The sequence below is a fragment of the Lipophrys pholis genome, assembly GCF_963383615.2.
Source record: "Lipophrys pholis genome assembly, chromosome: 8".
Classification (NCBI taxonomy): Eukaryota; Metazoa; Chordata; class Actinopteri; order Blenniiformes; family Blenniidae; genus Lipophrys; species Lipophrys pholis.
This window is the reverse complement of record NC_137630.1, coordinates 31,675,657-31,695,145: the sequence shown is the minus strand read 5'-3', so window position 1 is coordinate 31,695,145 and position 19,489 is coordinate 31,675,657. Positions and strand designations below refer to the sequence as shown.

Below are 19,489 nucleotides of genomic sequence, written 5' to 3'. Positions count from 1 at the left end.
GTGAGAACTGATGTTAGAGCTGTAGTGATTTGATGAGAACTGATATTAGAGCTCTAGTGATTTGATGAGAACTGATGTTAGAGCTCTCGTGATTTGATGAGAACTGATGTTAGAGCTGTAGTGATTTGATGAGAACTGATGTTAGAGCTGTAGTGATTTGGTGAGAACTGATATTAGAGCTGTAGTGATTTGATGAGAACTGATGTTAGAGCTGTAGTGATTTGATGAGAACTGATATTAGAGCTCTAGTGATTTGATGAGAACTGATGTTAGAGCTCTAGTGAGTGGCGGCCGGTCACCTGCTCAGCAGCCGATGATTTCAGGAGGAATTTATTGGAATTCCTCGTCAATACGACACTTTCCTGCACCAAGAGGCTGAATATCATCGAGTCCTCCTGCCGCTGGTTCTCCTCAGACACGTGACTTTATGGCTTTATGGAGTGTTTGGCTCCGGAGCTCTATTAGTTAAATAAACGGTTTGAAAAGCTTCACATCACTCCCATTGCTTTTTTCCCCCCGTTAATCATTCCTCTTCACGCTAAAGGTCCCGGACGAGTCACATATTCAAACACAGTCTTCGATGTTGAACAGCTGCGGTCAAATTCATTCAAAGACACTTTTTTATTTTTTTTATTTAATCTTTTATTTTTTTTCGCTCCCTCTTAAATCTGCAGCAGCTTTAAACAAAGTGTGCCTGGATTGTGTCTGGGTGTAAATCGTCATCGGGTGTACAAACGTGTGGTAGACCCTTTCAATCTCTAAAGAATGTGCTGAGATTGTTTGTCAGAGTCGAGTAATAAAGCTGAAGGAAGTCAGAAATCAAATCTTCTCCAAAGTGGTTCAAACTGTAAAGAGAAGCTCTCAAAGCTCCACATTCTACGAGCTGGAAGCTTAAAATCATCAAATTCTACTTTTTTACTAAAAACTTTCAGTGGCGGTTTTTTTTTTAATAGAATTTTTCCTCTTTACTGAATAAAAACACAGTTCAATGTATTTAGCTTGAACAGTTAAGAAAATCCTCATTAAGTTAATGGAAATCATTCGACCTTTAAAAGCAAAAAAACTTATCTTCAGCTAAGATATTGTAAAATTAACTCGAATAAAGCTGAGCTGACTGAACTAGAGATACATTATGAAGCTTGTTAAAGATATATTAAGTTAAAAGAACCAGCGAGATTTTAAAAAAAAAGCAGAATTAAGAGGAAGTTCATATGAACTGTGTTAAGTTTACGAGAAAATTAAAAATGTATTTATCAGAGAGGTGAAGAAACGACAGCGGCGCTCGGAGCCACTGAAAATGACACTTTTTGGAAACGGCTCCCAAAATGGAACTTTTCGAAAACGGAACTTTCTGAATACGCTGGTGTGAAAACGCTGTTTTTAATTGAAATGTTGTTAATTATAATTAAGTTACCTAAAGCTGAATTGAAGTTAAGAATGTGACGATACGAAAAGCCAAGTTGAATCAGATCAAATTAATTTTTGGGTTCTAGATTTACCGTTAAACTAAAATTGACTCGATTGTTGCTCACTTCTTCCCTCTGGCTTGCTCACGTTAGTCTACGATGATGTGCACACCGAGAACTCTCCATTGGTCTGTTAAAGCTTGTAAAGCTTCATTTTAATGCCTTTACTTTTTGTAGGTACGACGGTTTTTTAATGATTCAACAACTGAAGCAACTAAACTTCCAACATTTTTCTACTTTAAGAATTCATGTTTTTTTTCTAATTCTGATGAAATATGTCTAGGATTGATTACGTTTCTCCTCGTCTTGTGGTAAATTCACTGCATCAATCTGACATAGAGTTGGAAGTGATTTCCTTCTCGTTGGCTTCAGTAGTTTTTACAAACTTTAACTGCAGTTCCTTCCTCCTTTTCTTTGGTTTTTATTCCAACGCTTCGCAGTCGCTGATGGGAAAAGTCTGTTTTCTGGATCCGTCCCAACACACACACACACACACACACACACACACACACACACACACACACACACACACACACACACACACACACACACACACACAGTCTAAATTAAATGTGAATACACACACAGCTCTGATGAATGGAGCAGATGTTGGTCGTGATCCTGAACCCAAGGTGAAGCAGCAAAGTGAAACCAAATGGAGCCGAACAGAACAAACTGAACGAGCGGCGGCGGGACAGACGGACGGACGGACGGACGGACGTCTCATCGGGCACAAACATTCGTCCGAGAGCTACATCTTTCTGCTTCACCTTCTAAACCAAGACTAAGTTACTACCTCGGTGAAACATGTGATATGTTTGTGAGCGGATGGAGAGTATTTTTAAAAAGACGGCCGGCATCATCAAGCCAGCATGAGCAACAACAAACCATTTGGGTCAACAAAATAAAAGACTTAGGACAGTGTTATAATTTACTAGGCTTGTAATTCTATTTTAAGGGTTTCAAGTGAAAAAGCACAACTTTTTATAGCGTTTTGTTCTCAGAGTCGTTCAAAACGGGTAAACGGGTTAAAACTACACTTTCTGAAAACACAGGTTCGATTCCCACCCCCACCTGTCCACACCTCGATGTGTCCTTGAGCAAAGACAAGTGAAAGTGTGTGAATGGGTGAATGTGACTGTAAAGCGCTTTAAGGGCTGCTCACGCATGTGAAAAGTTATTTAGAAGTGAAATCCATTTACCAGTGTACCGGTCCTGCTCACCGCTTTGATAGTAAGTAGGAGTTCTGCACATGCTCAGTAGAGCCAATCAGAACAATGTTTACAACGTAGTGTCATGACTCCCAGTCCATGTTCTACTGGGACTTGGTACTTTTATTTTGACAGTCACCGAAATAACAATCCAACTTGTCGTCTGTTGTTTACAGAACGTAGCTGTCTATATACGGGGGAAAAAAAAAAAAGAGGAGGAAGATGCTCTATGAACTGGATTTTGGCTGGAGCGGATTAGAACAGAATGCGTTGTGATGGATTGGAATTCTTAGTAAAGGAATGGAATGCTCTGATGTGGAATGGAATGCTGTGGGACTGAAGGTATTATTATGGGATGGAATGTTCTGGTTATGGGAATGGGATGGAATGTTCTGGAGTGGATTGGAGTTCTAAGTGATGGGATGAAATCCTTTGGATGGGAATGCTCTGATGTGGAATGGAATGCTCTGGGGAAGAACAGGATCTGATGGAATCCTGTGAGATGGGATGGAGTGGAATGATCTAGTATAGATGCTTTGTGAATGAATGGAATGGTCTATTATCAATGGGAATGATTGGGATATTACGGACTCGCTGATGGAATGGAATCACATTGAACTCTGCAGCGGCAGCATGTTCCCACAGGTTCTCTCAGAACTCGCTCCAACGCTGATGGAGAAGTTGAAATCCTTCCACAGCGTTCCTGCCGGAGAGCGTCTGGAGCTCTGGAGAGCCGGCGGAGGCTCTTTTTACAGACGTGACGCCCCCCGCTGGGTCCCGACACACTGCCAGACTCAGTTCATGTATTCCTGACCCAGTACTCTTTGGATTACTGCCGATAGTTGATTTTGTAATACAAACACACTTCAGTTCACGGAGATTTATAGATTCTCACACAAGTCTTCTTAACGGGACACGACATGAGAATTTACTGGCTTTTCTGCATCGTGAATTCAATCCTAAAGAGATGCAGCTTGGTACTTATGCCCAGATGCTGATACACATAGTACACATATGTGAGAAAGTAACAGAATATCAATCCCACGGTTCCTTTGTTCCACGTTGTCCCACTCCACACCTCCAATATAAACACCTCCAGTGGAAGGGGAGAATTCCTTTCTCATGAATTCAAGCATATAGTCACAGTGCAGCAGCATTTCATTTAATATCGGGGCCCAATTAATTTCCAAACGATGAATATCGGTGTGCTTCATTACTGTAATCCTCAGAGGGAGGGAGTGAAGGACGTTCCTTCGTTCTGGAGTTCGACTCTGCTGGTTGTGTGACTAATCATCAGTCCTCTGCAGACGCCGCCTGTTACTCTGCCAAAGATCACCGAGAGATTAAAGCTGAAGAACTCTGAGAGACGAGAACGATATAATTAGAGCCATTCCAGTGGGTAGAGGTCAGGCAGAATAGCGTTTGTCATTCTGAGGTAGTGTGCAGCTGAAGTCAGGTGGAGTTCCAGTGTTATAACGGTAACGGGAAACTTTGGTTGTGTTTTGGGGAACGCACGACTGGAAGCACAACTTTTAAGAAACGTCTCCTTTTCAAAAACGCTCAGACTCTGTCTCCATGGAAACGGAGCGAAAACTCAACTTTCCGAAAACATTCGGGAGATGATGGAAACGCTGCAACTGGGCATGCTCACCACGGCCGCACATCTGCAGGGTTTAATTCATTTCTGTGTGTGTGTGTGTGTGTGTGTGTGTGTGTGTGTGTGTGTGTGTGTGTGTGTGTGTGTGTGTGTGTGTGTGTGTGTGTGTGTGTGTGTGTGTGTGTGTGTGTGTGTGTGTGTGTGTGTGTGTGTGTGTGTGTGTGTGTGTGTGTGTGTGTGTGTGTGTGTGTGTTTTTATTACAAAATAAACCAGCACCCACTAGTGGCCCAATGTGAAAACTACGCCGTCTTGGTTGTTTTCTGCCGTCACCGTGTCAGCAGACACCATTTTGAAAACATTTCCAAAACAAAAGAAAAACCTGATGCGTTGTGACTTTGAAACGGGTTCCGGGCCAACATCTGCAATGATTTGTGTCTGAGAGACATGAAATCATCTGTGAGCGTCGGCTGTACATCAGACACTCGAGAGTCGGTCACATTTTTGGCAAACATCCAGGAATCATTCATCTCAATCAGAAGAGTGACGCATCACGATACTTTACCGCCGAAGAAAACCTTCCAGTGGATGGAACGCTGCCAGGATGATGACGGTCGTAAACTGGAAGCAAACGCTGAGAAGCGGCGGCTCGGCCGTGGAAACCCCGTGCTCCGGTGGAGTTTAATCCATTCCTGCTTTTTAACGCCGCGTCTGTGCAAGAGACACACTCAGGAAGGTGACTCTTCGTTTCCTTCGCCAACCAAAGTTGGTCAAAGTTTGTTTTTGTCTGCGTGTATTTATTTATTTATTGCTTCGTATGCATGGATCTTACCGACTTTTTGCAAAAACTGTTGACCCGAATCGCATGAAACTTTCAGAGATGATTTGCCGTCATCCAGGGAACAATGGATTTGATTTTGAGAGCAACTGGGTCAAAGGTCAAGGTCACGTAAAGGTAATAAAAGTTTTTTTTGTCATAACACGGTCAATTGTAATCCCACTGATGTCAAACCAACGCCAAGATGTTCAGCTTTCAATTCCCAATCCTCTGACATGCCACATGACGCAGTGACATCATCACCCTGGTTAGCAGTTGGGGGTCAAATGTCAGGGCGGGGGGGGGTCACACAGGGAAATTGTCAAATGCGTGAGCATCAGTATCAAACAGTTCAACCATGAAGCAATTCAAACGACCACGATGACAGATGATGGAAGCAGTGGGTCAAAAATAACCTTGTAATCCATTGGTTTCCATGGTGACCAATGTCGCGTTGGCCATGGTCTGCGTTCTACCGAGTGTAGCTCTAGTTTCACATGCTGCTGAAGCTTGATGTTCTATTGGCGAAAACAAGTTAAATGTAAATGAGGCCGGAACCTGCAGGTCCACCGCTGACAATCAAAACCAGGAAGTGATGGAAACCCCCCATTGTTTCTGGAGACGCTGAGCCGATTTCCAGGGAGGAAAGAGTCGAACAAGCTGCGGGGAGAGTGGAGGCAAATTGTGTTTGAGAGAGAATGGAGGTAACGGTAAACCTGGAGCTGGAGACTCCTTAAAAAACACAATACACAGACACGTTATCAGCACAGGCCAGCGTGCGGTAACACTCCTCTGCACGGGAGCTGAGCCACAGCTTCTTAAACCTTCAGGCTGGTTCAGAGCAAAAGTCATGTGATCGTCTGTTTGTTTTCTTTAACAGAGAAACAACAACAACTCCACACACAGATAAGAGAGGTTTGTCTTCCTGCCGCTGCAGCATTAGCATTAGCATTAGCATCTGAGCCACATGGTGAGGAGGGTGTCATCCCAGTCAGACGTCTGATTATAATCAGCTCATTATTCGTAACATTTCAGTGACGGAGGATGAAGATTTAAGTTTAAAATCCTGCCAGGGAAAGGAAAAGAAACAAAATAGCCTTAGTCCGACACAAACCTTCAGATATATAGCGATATTAAAGTTAAGATTATATATATATATTCTGTAAACGCTTGCATTGGACATAGGGAACTGGCAATAAATAGCGATATTAAAGTTAATATATATATATTAGGGATGTCCCGATCACACTTTTTAACCCCCGATACGAGCCGATTTTTCAGAATTGAGTACCGATACAGATACTTTCCCGTTCCGATACTCACATTGCCATTGCAAAGACACTCAATAGTGTATTTTTGGAGCAACTAAGATGTCTGAAGCTAAAAGCACTATTGGCAGAAGCTTTGTTTACCTAGAAATGATTGTAAAACTCACTTATTGAATCAAACTTCTTCTCTTTCTCTTTAGTTGTTGTTGTAAACTGAGGAACATCCACACGACGAAAAAACGATCTTTGTCCTCCCTGTCCTTCTCCCAACAAACCGTCCACACCTCACTATGAACACGGCTCAACACGAGGCTTCAGGACATGTAGTACACATGCCAGGCCTTTAGGGGCGCTGTGACTCACCAAACACAATAAAACACAGAAGAAGACAGACCACATAGAAATTTAGAAGTAAACTTCTGCACATAAACACATAAACCACTAGATATAACTCTAGTTTTATAGGTCTATGGCCCCGCTCCGCCTGCTTCTAGCTTCTGCAGCTCCACCCGGAGCTTCTAGTCCCTGATTGTTGTGGTTATTAGGTGACGTAGTGGACCGAGTTTTTTTTTTTTTTAGATATATATATATATAGCGTCTGTCTGGGATGAAGCCGGTGAGGAGGAATGAGTGCTCCGTGTTCACTGGGTGAATCGGCTGTTTCCTCCTGTAATTTCAGGAACCCTCTCTAACCTTTAGTTTCTGTTTTAAGTGAAGATCCTCAGTTCTCCGTCGTTTGTCTCCGAGCTGAGCTGAAGCTCCACCCGTCCTTGTCAGACACGAATGTGACTGGATGACAAATATTCCTCAGCTGCTCAAAGGTTTTCTATCTCAGTACTGTAAAAGGGTCTGCAGCAGAATGCTTTCTGTGGATTCCGTTGCTCCCTCCCTCCCTCCCTCCCTCCCTCCTGTCACTCCGTCCTCCGTCTCTCTTTGACCAGCTAAGAGCTTTCAGAGAGGAGAGAATAGCATAAAGACGTTTTTTTTTTTGTTTTTTTTCTCCCTCCCTGCTGTGTTTTGGCCACACTCCACAGGCACAGGTTTACAGACTAATCCGATTAGCAGCCGGGGTGAAGCAGTCAGCCTCTGTCGGTGGACCAGAAAGATTAACTCTTTCATTGTTGGGCGGGGGTCTATTTCCACTTTCGATCTGTCCTTTTCACCCCTTTTGTTTGCTTGCCTTTGAGAGTGCAGGAATGTGAACTTTTCTGCAAAGTTCAAACGGCGTTTCCCCGACAAACACGAGATAGGCGACGATAAAGAGTCTAAATCTTTGTGTGTCGGCACGTTGGTGAATTCCAGTCAGAGTGAGACTCCTTCAACTTTTCTCGCACCGTTTCTGTGTTTACAGGCTCCAGTGCGACTGTCAGCACAACACCTGCGGCGTGTCATGTGACCAGTGTTGCCCCGGATACAACCAATTACCCTGGAAACCGGCCACGACCTACAGCGCCAATGAGTGTGAACGTGAGTATGGCGCGATACCACACACACACACACACACACACACACACACACACACACACACACACACACACACACACACACACACACACACACACACACACACACTGCTAGTCCTGCATCACTTGTCGGGATGGTTCCGTCACATTACACGCCATATCATCTAAACAACTCTAAACAATGTCTTAATGCATGAAAATGTCAAAAATATCTAAGAACTGAACGATTGAGGAAAACGACCAACACATTCATTGATTTCTTTCAAATCCTGGCCTCTCATCTTAAAGGTAAAATTCACTTCCAGCAGTACTACTCGTCCCCATACCTGGACTGACGTCCCAGAAGTGAAGACAGTCTGTCCTCTCTCTCCCTGGCTTGTTTCAGGTTTTAAAAAGTGTGTTGCTCCAACCAGCCAATCAGAATCAAACCCTATATAGTGTCATCGGGGGTTTAGCCAATCCCAATCAAGGTAGGCCCTCCCTTTGACTCCTCCCACAATTAGGCAGCTCTGCTCTGGCACATGGCACCACGAGAGGAAGTACTTCCTCCTCTTCCCAAGATGGGCATGTGTGGGCGGAGCCAGTCCAGCTCACACAGACACAGCAGATTCTGAATGCAGCTCCTATGATCCAATATTCAAATGGAGGAAAATCAAGGAGGAGCTAGAAACTTAGAATACTGAAGGTTTCTGGACCGACCAGACCAGGAGGAGGAGGTGAACAGGAGGAGGAGGAGGAGGAGAACAGGAGGAGGAGGTGAACAGGAGGAGGAGGAGAACAGGAGGAGGAGGAGGAGGAGAACAGGAGGAGGAGGTGAACAGGAGGAGGAGGAGAACAGGAGGAGGAGGAGGAGGAGAACAGGAGGAGGAGAAGAACAGGAGGAGGAGGAGAACAGGAGGAGGAGGAGAACAGGAGGAGGAGGAGGAGGAGAACAGGAGGAGGAGGTGAACAGTGTACACTGTAGTACTAAAGGGTAGTACTACAGTCTTAGTAAAACCAGCTCACACACACACTGAGCGGGACACATGCTGAGGCAGTCTCATTCGCTCTCAGTTGGATGGTTCATCCCTGCAGAGGAATGTGTTTCATGTGTTGGTTCAACAGAACCAGTCGGCCCTGAACAGACACATGGTGCGGTGGCGGCGGCGGACCCGACGTTCTCAGACTCTCAGAACAATGTGATGATCTCCTCCGGTTGAAGCAGTGAACGTGCTCCAGATCACTGGAGTGGCTCAGGTCGACCTTCCCGTCCATCCTGAGACGCCTGCCTGTTAAACACATCCAGACCTGCAGCCGCTCCCTCCGGAAGCACATCCTTCTGTTCGACATCCATTCTGCATCCACCATCCAGAACATTATGACCGCCTGACTGGTCTGCAGCTATGCGTCCCGATGCTCCAAACTGCTGCAGTACAGAAGATGGACAGATGGACCTCCAGCCTGGAGCGAAACAACAAACAAAAGATGAAATAAATTGAAATAATCCACATTCAGAGTCAAAGTGATGGTGATCGTCTCTGCAGCAAAACGAATCTCTGTGACTCCTCAGTCTTATCAGAGCTGGGATTATATTTACCACGGAGCAACAGGGCTATCGCCATGTCAGAGAGGTCACTAAAGGTCGGAGTGATACCAGGAAGAGTGCCGAGGCTGGGGGGGGGGGGGGCAGTACCAACTCTGGAGCAGTCGACCTCCTCAGAGTTGTGACGGGACAGAATTCAGCGTTTCACTTCCAGGCCTGGACTGCGACTCTATGAAGTAGCAACACTGATGTTTCTGGTCATAAAAATAAGAGCAGTGATATTATCGGTCTTTTGTTTACGATGAAGTGATAACGTGAAGAGCGGCGACTGGATGCTGCGTTAATCTGGTTTTCCTCAGACCGTCACTGCTCCGACTCGCTGCTCTGGATAGCGTCTTCATCCGGGACTCGCTTCACGCAGGAAAAAGCGCCGGGTGCTGTCAGGCTGCAGGGGATAAGGAGCGCTGGTTTATCCAGCCGGCACCTCCCGGGCTCTGAGGGGCAGATAAGAGGGAATAAAGCTCCGAGGGTGGGGGGGGGGGGGGGGCTTCACCGACTCTGGTTGGAGTGTTGGAGTTGGTCTGGGCTGTGAGCCGATGTAGTTTAAGCTCCTTCTTTTATCTGGAGTCGAGAGGCGAGTGGAGGCGCTTTCACCGTCCAGAGGCCACACACACAACAAGTACATGGCGAGCGGGCCGGGCCGGTGATCTGGAGCCTTAATAACCTTTAAACTTAAAGTTAATGTGAGCCTTAACCTCGCTCTCCTGCCAAGTGACTTCAGAAGCAGTTTGTTTTTGTTTCCGCTCGTCGTCTATCGCGTTCCACCAGGAGAAGCTGTGATCGCTCGAGCTGTGATGAGTCACTGTTTGAAGTAGAGATTTAATCCCACCGGGGGAATTTTTCCTCCTTTTATTTAATCTGTGATTAAAGGCTGCTTCGCCCTGTTTAATGTCAGATTAACGGTTTTAAACAGGAGCGGCAAACTGACGTTTAAACCTGTGTGTGTGTGTGTGTGTGTGTGTGTGTGTGTGTGTCTGTCTGTCTGTCTGTCTGTCTGTCTGTCTGTCTGTCTGTCTGTCTGTCTGTCTGTCTGTCTGTCTGTCTGTCTGTCTGTCTGTCTGTCTGTCTGTCTGTCTGTCTGTCTGTCTGTGTGTGTGTGTGTGTGTGTGTGTGTGTGTGTGTGTGTGTGTGTGTGTGTGTGTGTGTGTGTGTGTGTGTGTGTGTGTGTGTGTGTGTGTGTGTGTGTGTGTGTGTGTGTGTGTGTGTGTGTGTGTGTGCAGCGTGTAACTGCCACCGCCACTCCTTCGACTGTTACTACGACCCCGAGGTGGACCAGCGGCGAGGCAGCCTGGACGGCCACGGACACCACCGAGGAGGCGGAGTCTGCCTCAACTGTCAGGTGAGGCTGAAGGTTCCGGAGCGAGCGCCACGGCTTCCTGTGACTTCCTGTGACTTCCTGTGACTTCCTGTGACTTCACTGCTGCCATAACGTCAACGTGACGGAACTCCTCCCCCCCCGCAGCATCACACCACCGGAGTGAACTGTGAGCGCTGCATCCCCACCTACTACAGGTCGCCTGAGCAGTCCATCGACTCCCCGCTGGCCTGCTCGCGTGAGTTCCTTCAAAATAAAAGACTGATCACACACACTGCCTGGAGAAAACAGTGAATGCAAACAACTGACAGATGTGAGATGCTTGAGGATATTTTAGTAGATGTCGCAAGTACTCTAGTTACTAGCTGGAGTATTTATTACATCGTCAATAATTATCTTCCTAAATTCAGCTGAAGTTAGAGGAGGGAGATGCTCTATAATCTGCAAATTAGAGGAAGAAGGTGCTCTATAATCTGATGTTAGAGGAAGAAGATACTTTATAATCTGGATGTTAGGGGGAAGATGCTCTATAATCTGGATGTTAGGGGGAAGGTGCTCTATAATCTGGATGTTGGGGGAAGATGCTCTATAATCTGGATGTTAGGGGGAAGATGCTCTATAATCTGATGTTAGAGGAAGAAGATACTTTATAATCTGGATGTTAGGGGGAAGATGCTCTATAATCTGGATGTTAGGGGGAAGGTGCTCTATAATCTGGATGTTGGGGGAAAGATGCTCTATAATCTGGATGTTGGAGGAAGGAGATACTTTATAATCTGGATGTTAGGGGGAAGATGCTCTATAATATGGATGTTGGGGGAAGATGCTCTATAATCTGATGTTGGAGGAAGGATATACTTTATAATCTGGATGTTGGGGGAAGATGCTCTATAATCTGGATGTTGGGGGGAAGATGCTCTATAATCTGATGTTGGAGGGAGGAGATACTTTATAATCTGGATGTTAGGGGGGAGATGCTCTATAATCTGGATGTTAGAGGGGAAGATGCTCTATAATCTGATGTTAGAGGAGGAGGATGCTCTATAATCTCTATATAATCCCGCTCTGCAGCCTGTGACTGTCAGTCGGAGTTCACCGACGGGACCTGTGAGGATCTGAGCGGTCGCTGCTTCTGCCGGCCGAACTTCACGGGAGAAAACTGCGACTCGTGCGCCAGCGGCTTCATCAACTTCCCCGAATGTTACCGTGAGTCCGGAGGAAGAGCCGGAGCGCCGAGACGCTCTGCCACCGCTTCACCTGATCCACATTGCGGCTCCTTCTGATTGATTTTGCTTGTCCTCTTCCAGCCGTCCCCACCTACCCGTCCAACAACAGAGAGGCCAAACCAGCCGGGGAGATCATCAGTGAGTCACTTCACTCCAGTCTTTATTCGTCTGGACCAGGATTCTGACGCTTTTATGGCTGAAAGAACCGTTTTCACCGTTTTACACCAAATACAATGAAGGAAAAAAGCTTTACACACAAAAAAGAGTTTTAAATACAAAACTGAGGTTCTTTGAAGTGTCAGAGCAACAATTTCAGTATATTTTATTACATCTTGAGCTTTTGTTTCCATTTTTAGTGATTTTATTTTATAAGGATTTTCCTGCTTCATCCTTTTTAAGCATCTTGGTTGTTTCTTCCTCTTTAGTTATTTATCTGGTTCTCGCTGCTGTGTGTTTCCTAATAGAGCAGTTTTACATATATTAGACTTTTTATTTTTCTTATTTATTTTTTCTGAGTTCCTTTTTCTTTTAGTATTTTGTTCTTCTTTTTTCTTTTTTACATTTTTATTTGTTCCTATTTTTATTAATTTTTTATTTTCCTTTAATTTTTTTCCTTTTATTCTCTTATTTCTTGTATTATTTTTTTTCTTTTTAATTTCTTTTTTTCTTTTTTCCTTTTTCTGTCCTTTGTTTTTCTTTTACTATTTTTTCTATTTTATGTTTTCAGTTCTTTACTATTTTCTTTTATTCTACTTTTGTTAGATTTTTTTCTTTTCCTCAGTAAAAGCAAAACAGTAATAATACCTTTAATCAATTCAGTTTATATATGTTTTGTATTCGTTTCATAGTAATTTTCACTATTTCATCCTTTTAGTTTAGTTTTTTTGACCGATCTCATCTCTTCTGGCTGTTTTATCTGTTTTTAAATCCCCAAAAGTTTCCTAAAGTTACTGATAAAAAAACAATAAAAAACAAAACAATAAAATACATTAAAAGAATTCCCATAACACCATGAGTGTATCGAAGCGATGAGCTGTAATCTCTCAGATTGAGTCTGACCTTCACACCGTCGACCCGGGGGAGTTTTGGGAAGAGTCGCGGTGTTTGAGCAGAAGTTGTCTGGAATGTGACGAGTTGTTGTAAAACCAGATTCGCTCCGACCTGCCACCGACTCCCAGGTTCCCCACCTGAGGCCCGGGGCCCCCTGGTGGTCCGGGAGGAAAACACAACCACACCGTCTCTTCTCCGTCGTGTTTCAGCCAATCGGAGACCAGATTCACCTGGTTTTGGTTTTATTTTGAAGGCCTGTCGGAGTTTAGCTTCCCCGTCTGCCTGTCCTGGGGGGTTTAACCACGGGGGCTCTGTTCATGCATTCATTCATTGGCGTTTCCATGGAAACGCCTCCCTCCCTCCTCAGACTGTGAGTGCAGCGCCGCAGGTACAGTGGACAACTCGTGCAGGCCGGACCCCCGGACTCGAACCTGTGTTTGTAAGCCGGGTTTCACCGGCGACCACTGCGACGCCTGCGCTCCGGGTTTCTACGGACTCAACTGTCAGGGTGAGTCCTTTGTTCTTCATCCTCTGGTCTTCGTCTTCCACATTTTTAAACTCATTTTCGCTTCAAATTCAGTCTTTTTGTGTCTGTTAACATTCATCTTAGTCGTTTTCATGTCTGTGTGGAACTTTTTTATGGCTCTTTTTTGTACTTTCCTCGTTTCACTGACTTTTTTCTTATGACTTTGTCTGTCTTGACCTTTTCTTAGAGTTTCTTTCTTTGTATTTTCGACTGTTTAAAATGAGTTTTCTGTTATTTTTAGGCTTGTTTCTGCTCATTTTGACAGTTTTAAGCTGCTTTTTGTGGGACTTTTGGATTTTTTTACCTCATTTGTTTCGAATTTGAGACAAAAATAGAACCAAAGTTCTGTGAATGTGTTTGTTTTGTTCACAATTCATGTGTCATTCCAGAGTAAACACACACACACACACACACACACACATTCCTCTTGGTGGTGTTAATGTGTGTGTGTGTGTGTGTGTGTGTGTGTGTGTGTGTGTGTGTGTGTGTGTGTGTGTGTGTGTGTGTGTGTGTGTGTGTGTGTGTGTGTGCGTGCCTCTGCCTGCAGCCTGTCAGTGTTCCGGTCCAGGCTGTCTGGACGGGTCATGTGACCTGGTCACCGGTCACAGTGTGTGTCGCAGCGGTTTCCAAGGTTACCAATGCGACCAGTGTGCACCAGGTTACTTCAACTACCCTCTGTGCCAACGTAAGTCCAACCCTGTGACACGCACTCCGTCCGCCGCCTCCCTGTCAGAGCGCCGTCCTGCAGAAACCACGCCCTTGTTTTTCTGGGCAGTGTGCGGCTGCAGCGCCGTCGGCTCCCTGCCCGAAGGCTGCGACGCCGCCGGACGATGCCTCTGCAAAGCCCAGTTCCAGGGGCCTCGGTGTGAACAGTGCAGGTCTGGATTCCACTCCTACCCAGACTGTCAAGGTACACACACACACACACACACACACACACACACACACACACACACACACACACACACACACACACACACACACACACTGTTAACACATGTGGACTCACGCAGTGACGCACGTGGAAACACTAAAACTTTTACGCACCTTCTGATGAGGTGTTGCTCCGACTGGTTAGATTTTATGATGTTTTCAAAAACACACACACACACACACACACACACACACACACACACACACACACACACACACACACACACACACACACACACACACGACTCTGAGAAAGAACTTTGTTATTCAACAGACTTTCAGGTTTTAAGAAGAAGAAAGAAAAAGACCACAAACCAAAATAGAAACTAGATATTAAATATTAAATATTAAACAATAAAACTAAAGATAAAATCTTCAGTCACTCGTCTGTTTGGCAACGGTGCCGGACATGCAGTGGTGAGCGTCACCATGGAAATGATCGATGGAAAGTTGGTGTCAAACTGACTAAACTCACACATTTTTCACCTTTTCTAGTATAAAAAATTAATTAATGAAAAAGATTCTCCAGATTGGCTTCAGTCCCAGTTTCCTGTACGTGACTGATATTTAACATAGCTTCACTTTCATGAGTTTCCATTGTGCTGAGCTGTTAAGATTAAGATGACTGCATCAGTCTGTGGTGTTTCTGATATCATGATAAACTAAACTGACGCCTCCCTCAGTATTTCGGAGTTTGCTCGTTCTTCCCGTGTGTTTTCTCTCGGCGCTGCGGCACCGTGAGCTTCAGCTGGGCGACAGAAGACGGACGGAATGCTGAAGTTACTGCAAGTTACCTGATCAAACCTTCAGATTTTGCCATTTCTGGGACTTTCTTCCTTCCCAGAGTGCACCTGTGACGCTCGCACCTCATTGGACACTTCCTGCACCGCCTCGGGTCACTGCCACTGTCGGCCCAACTACAGCGGGGCGTCATGTGACCAGTGTGCCCCCGGTTACTATGGTTACCCCAGCTGCACACGTAAGTCTCCGCATCCAGTTATTAAGAATGAGGAATCTTTATTTTTTTTATTTTTTTTGCCTTTTTGCCCTCAGTTTGGACTGTCAGGCTCCCTGTCAGTTCCTCCAGCGTGCTTTTGTTTTGTAGTCTCAGTGCTGTTACAGGCTGAGCAGCTTCACAGGATGGAGGTGGAACAATAAGAGTTACTCAGCCTCATGAGCGTGAGCCTGCCAGTCCGGTGGAGGGGGAAAAAAACACTTTCATATATTTTCCTCGTAATATCAGGAGCTTTTAGTGTTTATTTTACATAGTTTTTAGTCAATACAAATCAAGCAACGTCAAACTATTCACAGATTGAAACTGTTTTATAAACATCAGGTATATGTATATATATATATATATATATATATATATAGAGCGAGTGGGTCTTAATCTTATATCAATACTCTACATCTACGAGAGTTGATGTGTGCTTTTGTTTTCTTACCACTGCTGGTATGTTTTATTTATTTTATTGCTGTATGATTTATTTAATATTGATTGATTGCCAATCAGTTTGAGTCCACAGTTTGTGGAAAAATGGAAGATGTAACAGTGAAGCTCATTGTGTAGAATATTAATTGATAATGGCGATTAAATAAGTTTTTTTCTTCCCACTGCCGTTCAGGCAAAATAGAGCTTTTAATGTTAAATGTACATTATGTTGATATGACATGTCAGGAACCATGTGATGATGGTGTGTGTGTGTGTGTGTGTGTGTGTGTGTGTGTGTGTGTGTGTGTGTGTGTGTGTGTGTGTGTGTGTGTGTGTGTGTGTGTGTGTGTGTGTGTGTGTGTGTGTGTGTGTGTGTGTGTGTGTCCGGCAGCCTGTCACTGCTCTGCAGAGGGCTCCCGTTACACCAGCTGCGACCAGGTGACCGGACAGTGTGTGTGTCAGCCCAGCGTGGAGGGACTGAGGTGTGACACCTGTGCACACGGCTCCTACGGCTTCCCCAACTGCCAGGGTAACCACACACACACACACACACACACACACACACACACACACACACACACACACACACACACACACACACACACACACACACACACACACACACACACACACACACACACACCCTCTGTGATGCTGAGTGATGTTTGTTTGTTTGTTTGTTTGTTTGTTTGTCAGCTGGAACGTGTCATCCCGCCGGCTCACTTCAGTCCTCACCTCAGCCTCCGGTGGTGAGTTCGCTTTAAATCACTCGTTTATATCTTTGATGGATTTACAAAACATGTGACCGTATCTAATAACCAGGAGGAAGAAAATACTCAAATATTGGGAAAGATATGGATTACCTTTGTGGTTTTTCTTATACTGGTAAAAACTGTATTTACTTTAGCAAAGCATCTCAACTTCAAATCTAAAATAAAACTGATTGGACGAGCCCCCGATAAGCAGTGGCGGCTGGCCACTAGAGGGCGCCAGGCCATACTTGTTTACAAGCATGTTAATAGAAGGTCATCTTAATAAGGGCTCTCTATTCACTCGCTTTTTAGAAGTACAACAATTTTCACCACTAGGGGGCGTCTCTCAATCTAAAAAAGGGAGGATTTATAAACGCACTGTATCCAAAGGAAGTGAACATCGTCTGGAAAGTCCTGTTTGGTTGTATTTTGAGGAATCAGTCAGTATACAGAGGGACAGGAGGAATCGTTAACAGACGGGATCGATAAGGAGGATGGAAGCTTAGAAGTACGTGTGGTTCTGGTCGGAGGTTTCAGATTACTGAGGGACGTAATGGAACAACAAATCGTTTCAGGGTGAGTGTGAGTGTCGTCGTCATGTGGAGGGTCCGGCCTGCGACCGCTGTAAACCTCTGTACTGGAACCTATCCCCCGACAGTCCTGAAGGCTGCTCCAGTAAGCGCACACACACACACACACACACACACACACACACACACACACACACACACACACACACACACACACACACACACACACACTCCTACAATCCAGGATCATCACCTGTGTGTGTTTTCCTCTCCTGCAGACTGTGAGTGTAACCTGGCCGGGACGCTGAGCGGCGTGGCAGAGTGTGCACAGGTGAGTCACTCCAGACTGTAAGTAGCGAGAGGAACCACAATGAAGCATTAGCATTAACATGCGCCAAAGCTGTCACATCAACAGTGACGATTTCTCTTGAACCCATTAGCATTAGCACTAACCGAAGGTGTAACCCAGACAGGTATTATTCCAGCAACACGAGGCCTCACTACGAGCGACATTAGCATTATCAGGTAGCTGTTGTGAATGTTAACGCTTCCTGTTTCCTGTGACAGGACAGTGGTCAGTGCCACTGTAAACCCAACGCCTGCAGTGGAACCTGCTCCACCTGTAAGGACGGCTTCTACAACCTGCAGGAGAGCAACTACCTGGGCTGTCAGGGTGAGGCTCGGCGCCGCGGCGTCTTATCTCTGCTGGCTGCGATGCTAAGCTAACCCGCTAACCTGCCAGTGTGTGTGTGTGTGTGTGTGTGTTCAGGCTGCCGCTGTGACATCGGGGGCTCGGCGGGTCAGTCCTGTGGGGAGAGGAACGGCCAGTGTCGCTGCAGACCCAACGTGGAGGGGCCCAAGTGCAACCTGTAGGTGGAGCTTTCTGGTCGCCGTGACGACTGAACTCCTTCACCTGACCGCGACTTCCTGTGTCCGCAGGCCTCGTCCCGATCACTACTTCCCGGACCTCCACCACCTCAAGTTCGAGATCGAGGAGGGAACCATGCTGGACGGCCGGCCGGTGAGGTTCGGCTACGACCGGCTGGAGTTCCCTGACTTCAGCTGGAGAGGCTACGCTCAGATGTCCCCGATCCAGGTCGGTCTGATGATCTGTGCTTGTTTTTAATTTTTAAATTTTTAATTTTGATTTGGCCAATTACTTTTTTGAACTGTTTTAATCTGATGGTTTTTTCAGACCTTTACTAATTTAATCTTTTTTTTTTTTACAATTTTTAACTTTAGAATATTTTTGGGGTTTTACTTTTTTTTTTTTTTTTGCAGTTTTTTTAATTTTAATTTTGTCTTGCAATCTCTTTATTCATCCACGTTTCTTTCCCTATTTATCTTTTACATAGCAATTTTTTTTTCTCATCAATCTTTTAGACATTTTGCTTCGTTCCTCTGGTTTAAGCTTTACATACGAGCCTGTTGTGCACATAAATTTTTTATTCTGTCCATCCAGCTCTCTGTCTGATGAGGCATTCAAAGTGTATTTTAAATAGTAAACGTGTGCTCCTGTGATGTGATGTTGATCTATGATGTTAATCTGACTGTGATGTTGATCTATGATGTTAATCTGACTGTGGCCCGCGCTTCAAGCTGCTGTTGCATGAATTACCGCCGGCTGGATCGTCCCGGGTTGTATTTTTCTTTTCCTCCGGTGAAGGTGACGCTGCTCACTTCATTGTGCTTCGGTGTTTCCTCCTCCTCTCCTCTGCTTCCTGCCACTTTCTTCACTCTCTCATTCATCATCTTTTTGTCTAAATTGGAAACTTTTTCCTCCCTGATCTTCCTCTCGATCCTCGTTTCCTTTCTCGTTCTTCCTCCTCTTCCTCCTCCTCCTACTCCTCCTCAGTCCAGGGTGTTGGTGTCCGTCTCTGTGGGCTCTCCGGACCTCTTCCACGTGGTTCTGCGTTATACCAACAGGGGGAGCTCCGGCGTGCGGGGCAGGGTGTGGGTGATGGAGGACGGCTGGAGCTTCTACTGTGGGAACTGTGAGTGGAGGAGGGAGGAGGGGGGAGGAGGGGGGAGGAGGGGGGAGGAGGGAAGAGCTCTCCAGGGTGTTGGTGGCTTCTACTCGCTTCTTGCTTTCTACTCTTCGGGGCCACAGGTCAGATCAGAGCAGGTTTTAGGAATAAAGACTCACCCCCCACCCCCCATCCCCCCACCCCCCCACTCCCCCCACCCCCCCCACTACCCCCACCCCCCCTCTTTAGACGGCAGTGAAGCTTCAGGTTTTTGTGAGTGAGGCGGACGTCTATCTGACGCGCTTCATCCTCAGATATGTGAACTCTGAGGGCGACAACTCCCGGGGTAAAATCAC

General features: G+C 45.5%; 1 protein-coding gene across 1 annotated transcript in view; it reads left to right on the top strand.

The window, feature by feature from the left end:
- The window catches only part of lama5 (laminin, alpha 5), a gene marked incomplete at its 5' end in the record, with an annotated part of 93,379 nt that overhangs the window by 44,498 nt on the left and 29,392 nt on the right, over positions 1 to 19,489 (top strand). The window contains 17 exons of the mRNA XM_080468580.1: positions 7,709 to 7,824; positions 10,623 to 10,741; positions 10,865 to 10,955; positions 11,789 to 11,923; positions 12,025 to 12,081; positions 13,361 to 13,501; positions 14,067 to 14,204; positions 14,295 to 14,429; positions 15,297 to 15,431; positions 16,276 to 16,413; positions 16,581 to 16,633; positions 17,212 to 17,311; positions 17,445 to 17,497; positions 17,734 to 17,839; positions 17,936 to 18,035; positions 18,106 to 18,262; positions 19,022 to 19,160. Coding sequence (XP_080324706.1) covers positions 7,709 to 7,824; positions 10,623 to 10,741; positions 10,865 to 10,955; positions 11,789 to 11,923; positions 12,025 to 12,081; positions 13,361 to 13,501; positions 14,067 to 14,204; positions 14,295 to 14,429; positions 15,297 to 15,431; positions 16,276 to 16,413; positions 16,581 to 16,633; positions 17,212 to 17,311; positions 17,445 to 17,497; positions 17,734 to 17,839; positions 17,936 to 18,035; positions 18,106 to 18,262; positions 19,022 to 19,160 — 1,913 coding nt within the window. The remainder of the gene's footprint in view (positions 1 to 7,708; positions 7,825 to 10,622; positions 10,742 to 10,864; positions 10,956 to 11,788; positions 11,924 to 12,024; positions 12,082 to 13,360; positions 13,502 to 14,066; positions 14,205 to 14,294; positions 14,430 to 15,296; positions 15,432 to 16,275; positions 16,414 to 16,580; positions 16,634 to 17,211; positions 17,312 to 17,444; positions 17,498 to 17,733; positions 17,840 to 17,935; positions 18,036 to 18,105; positions 18,263 to 19,021; positions 19,161 to 19,489) is intronic.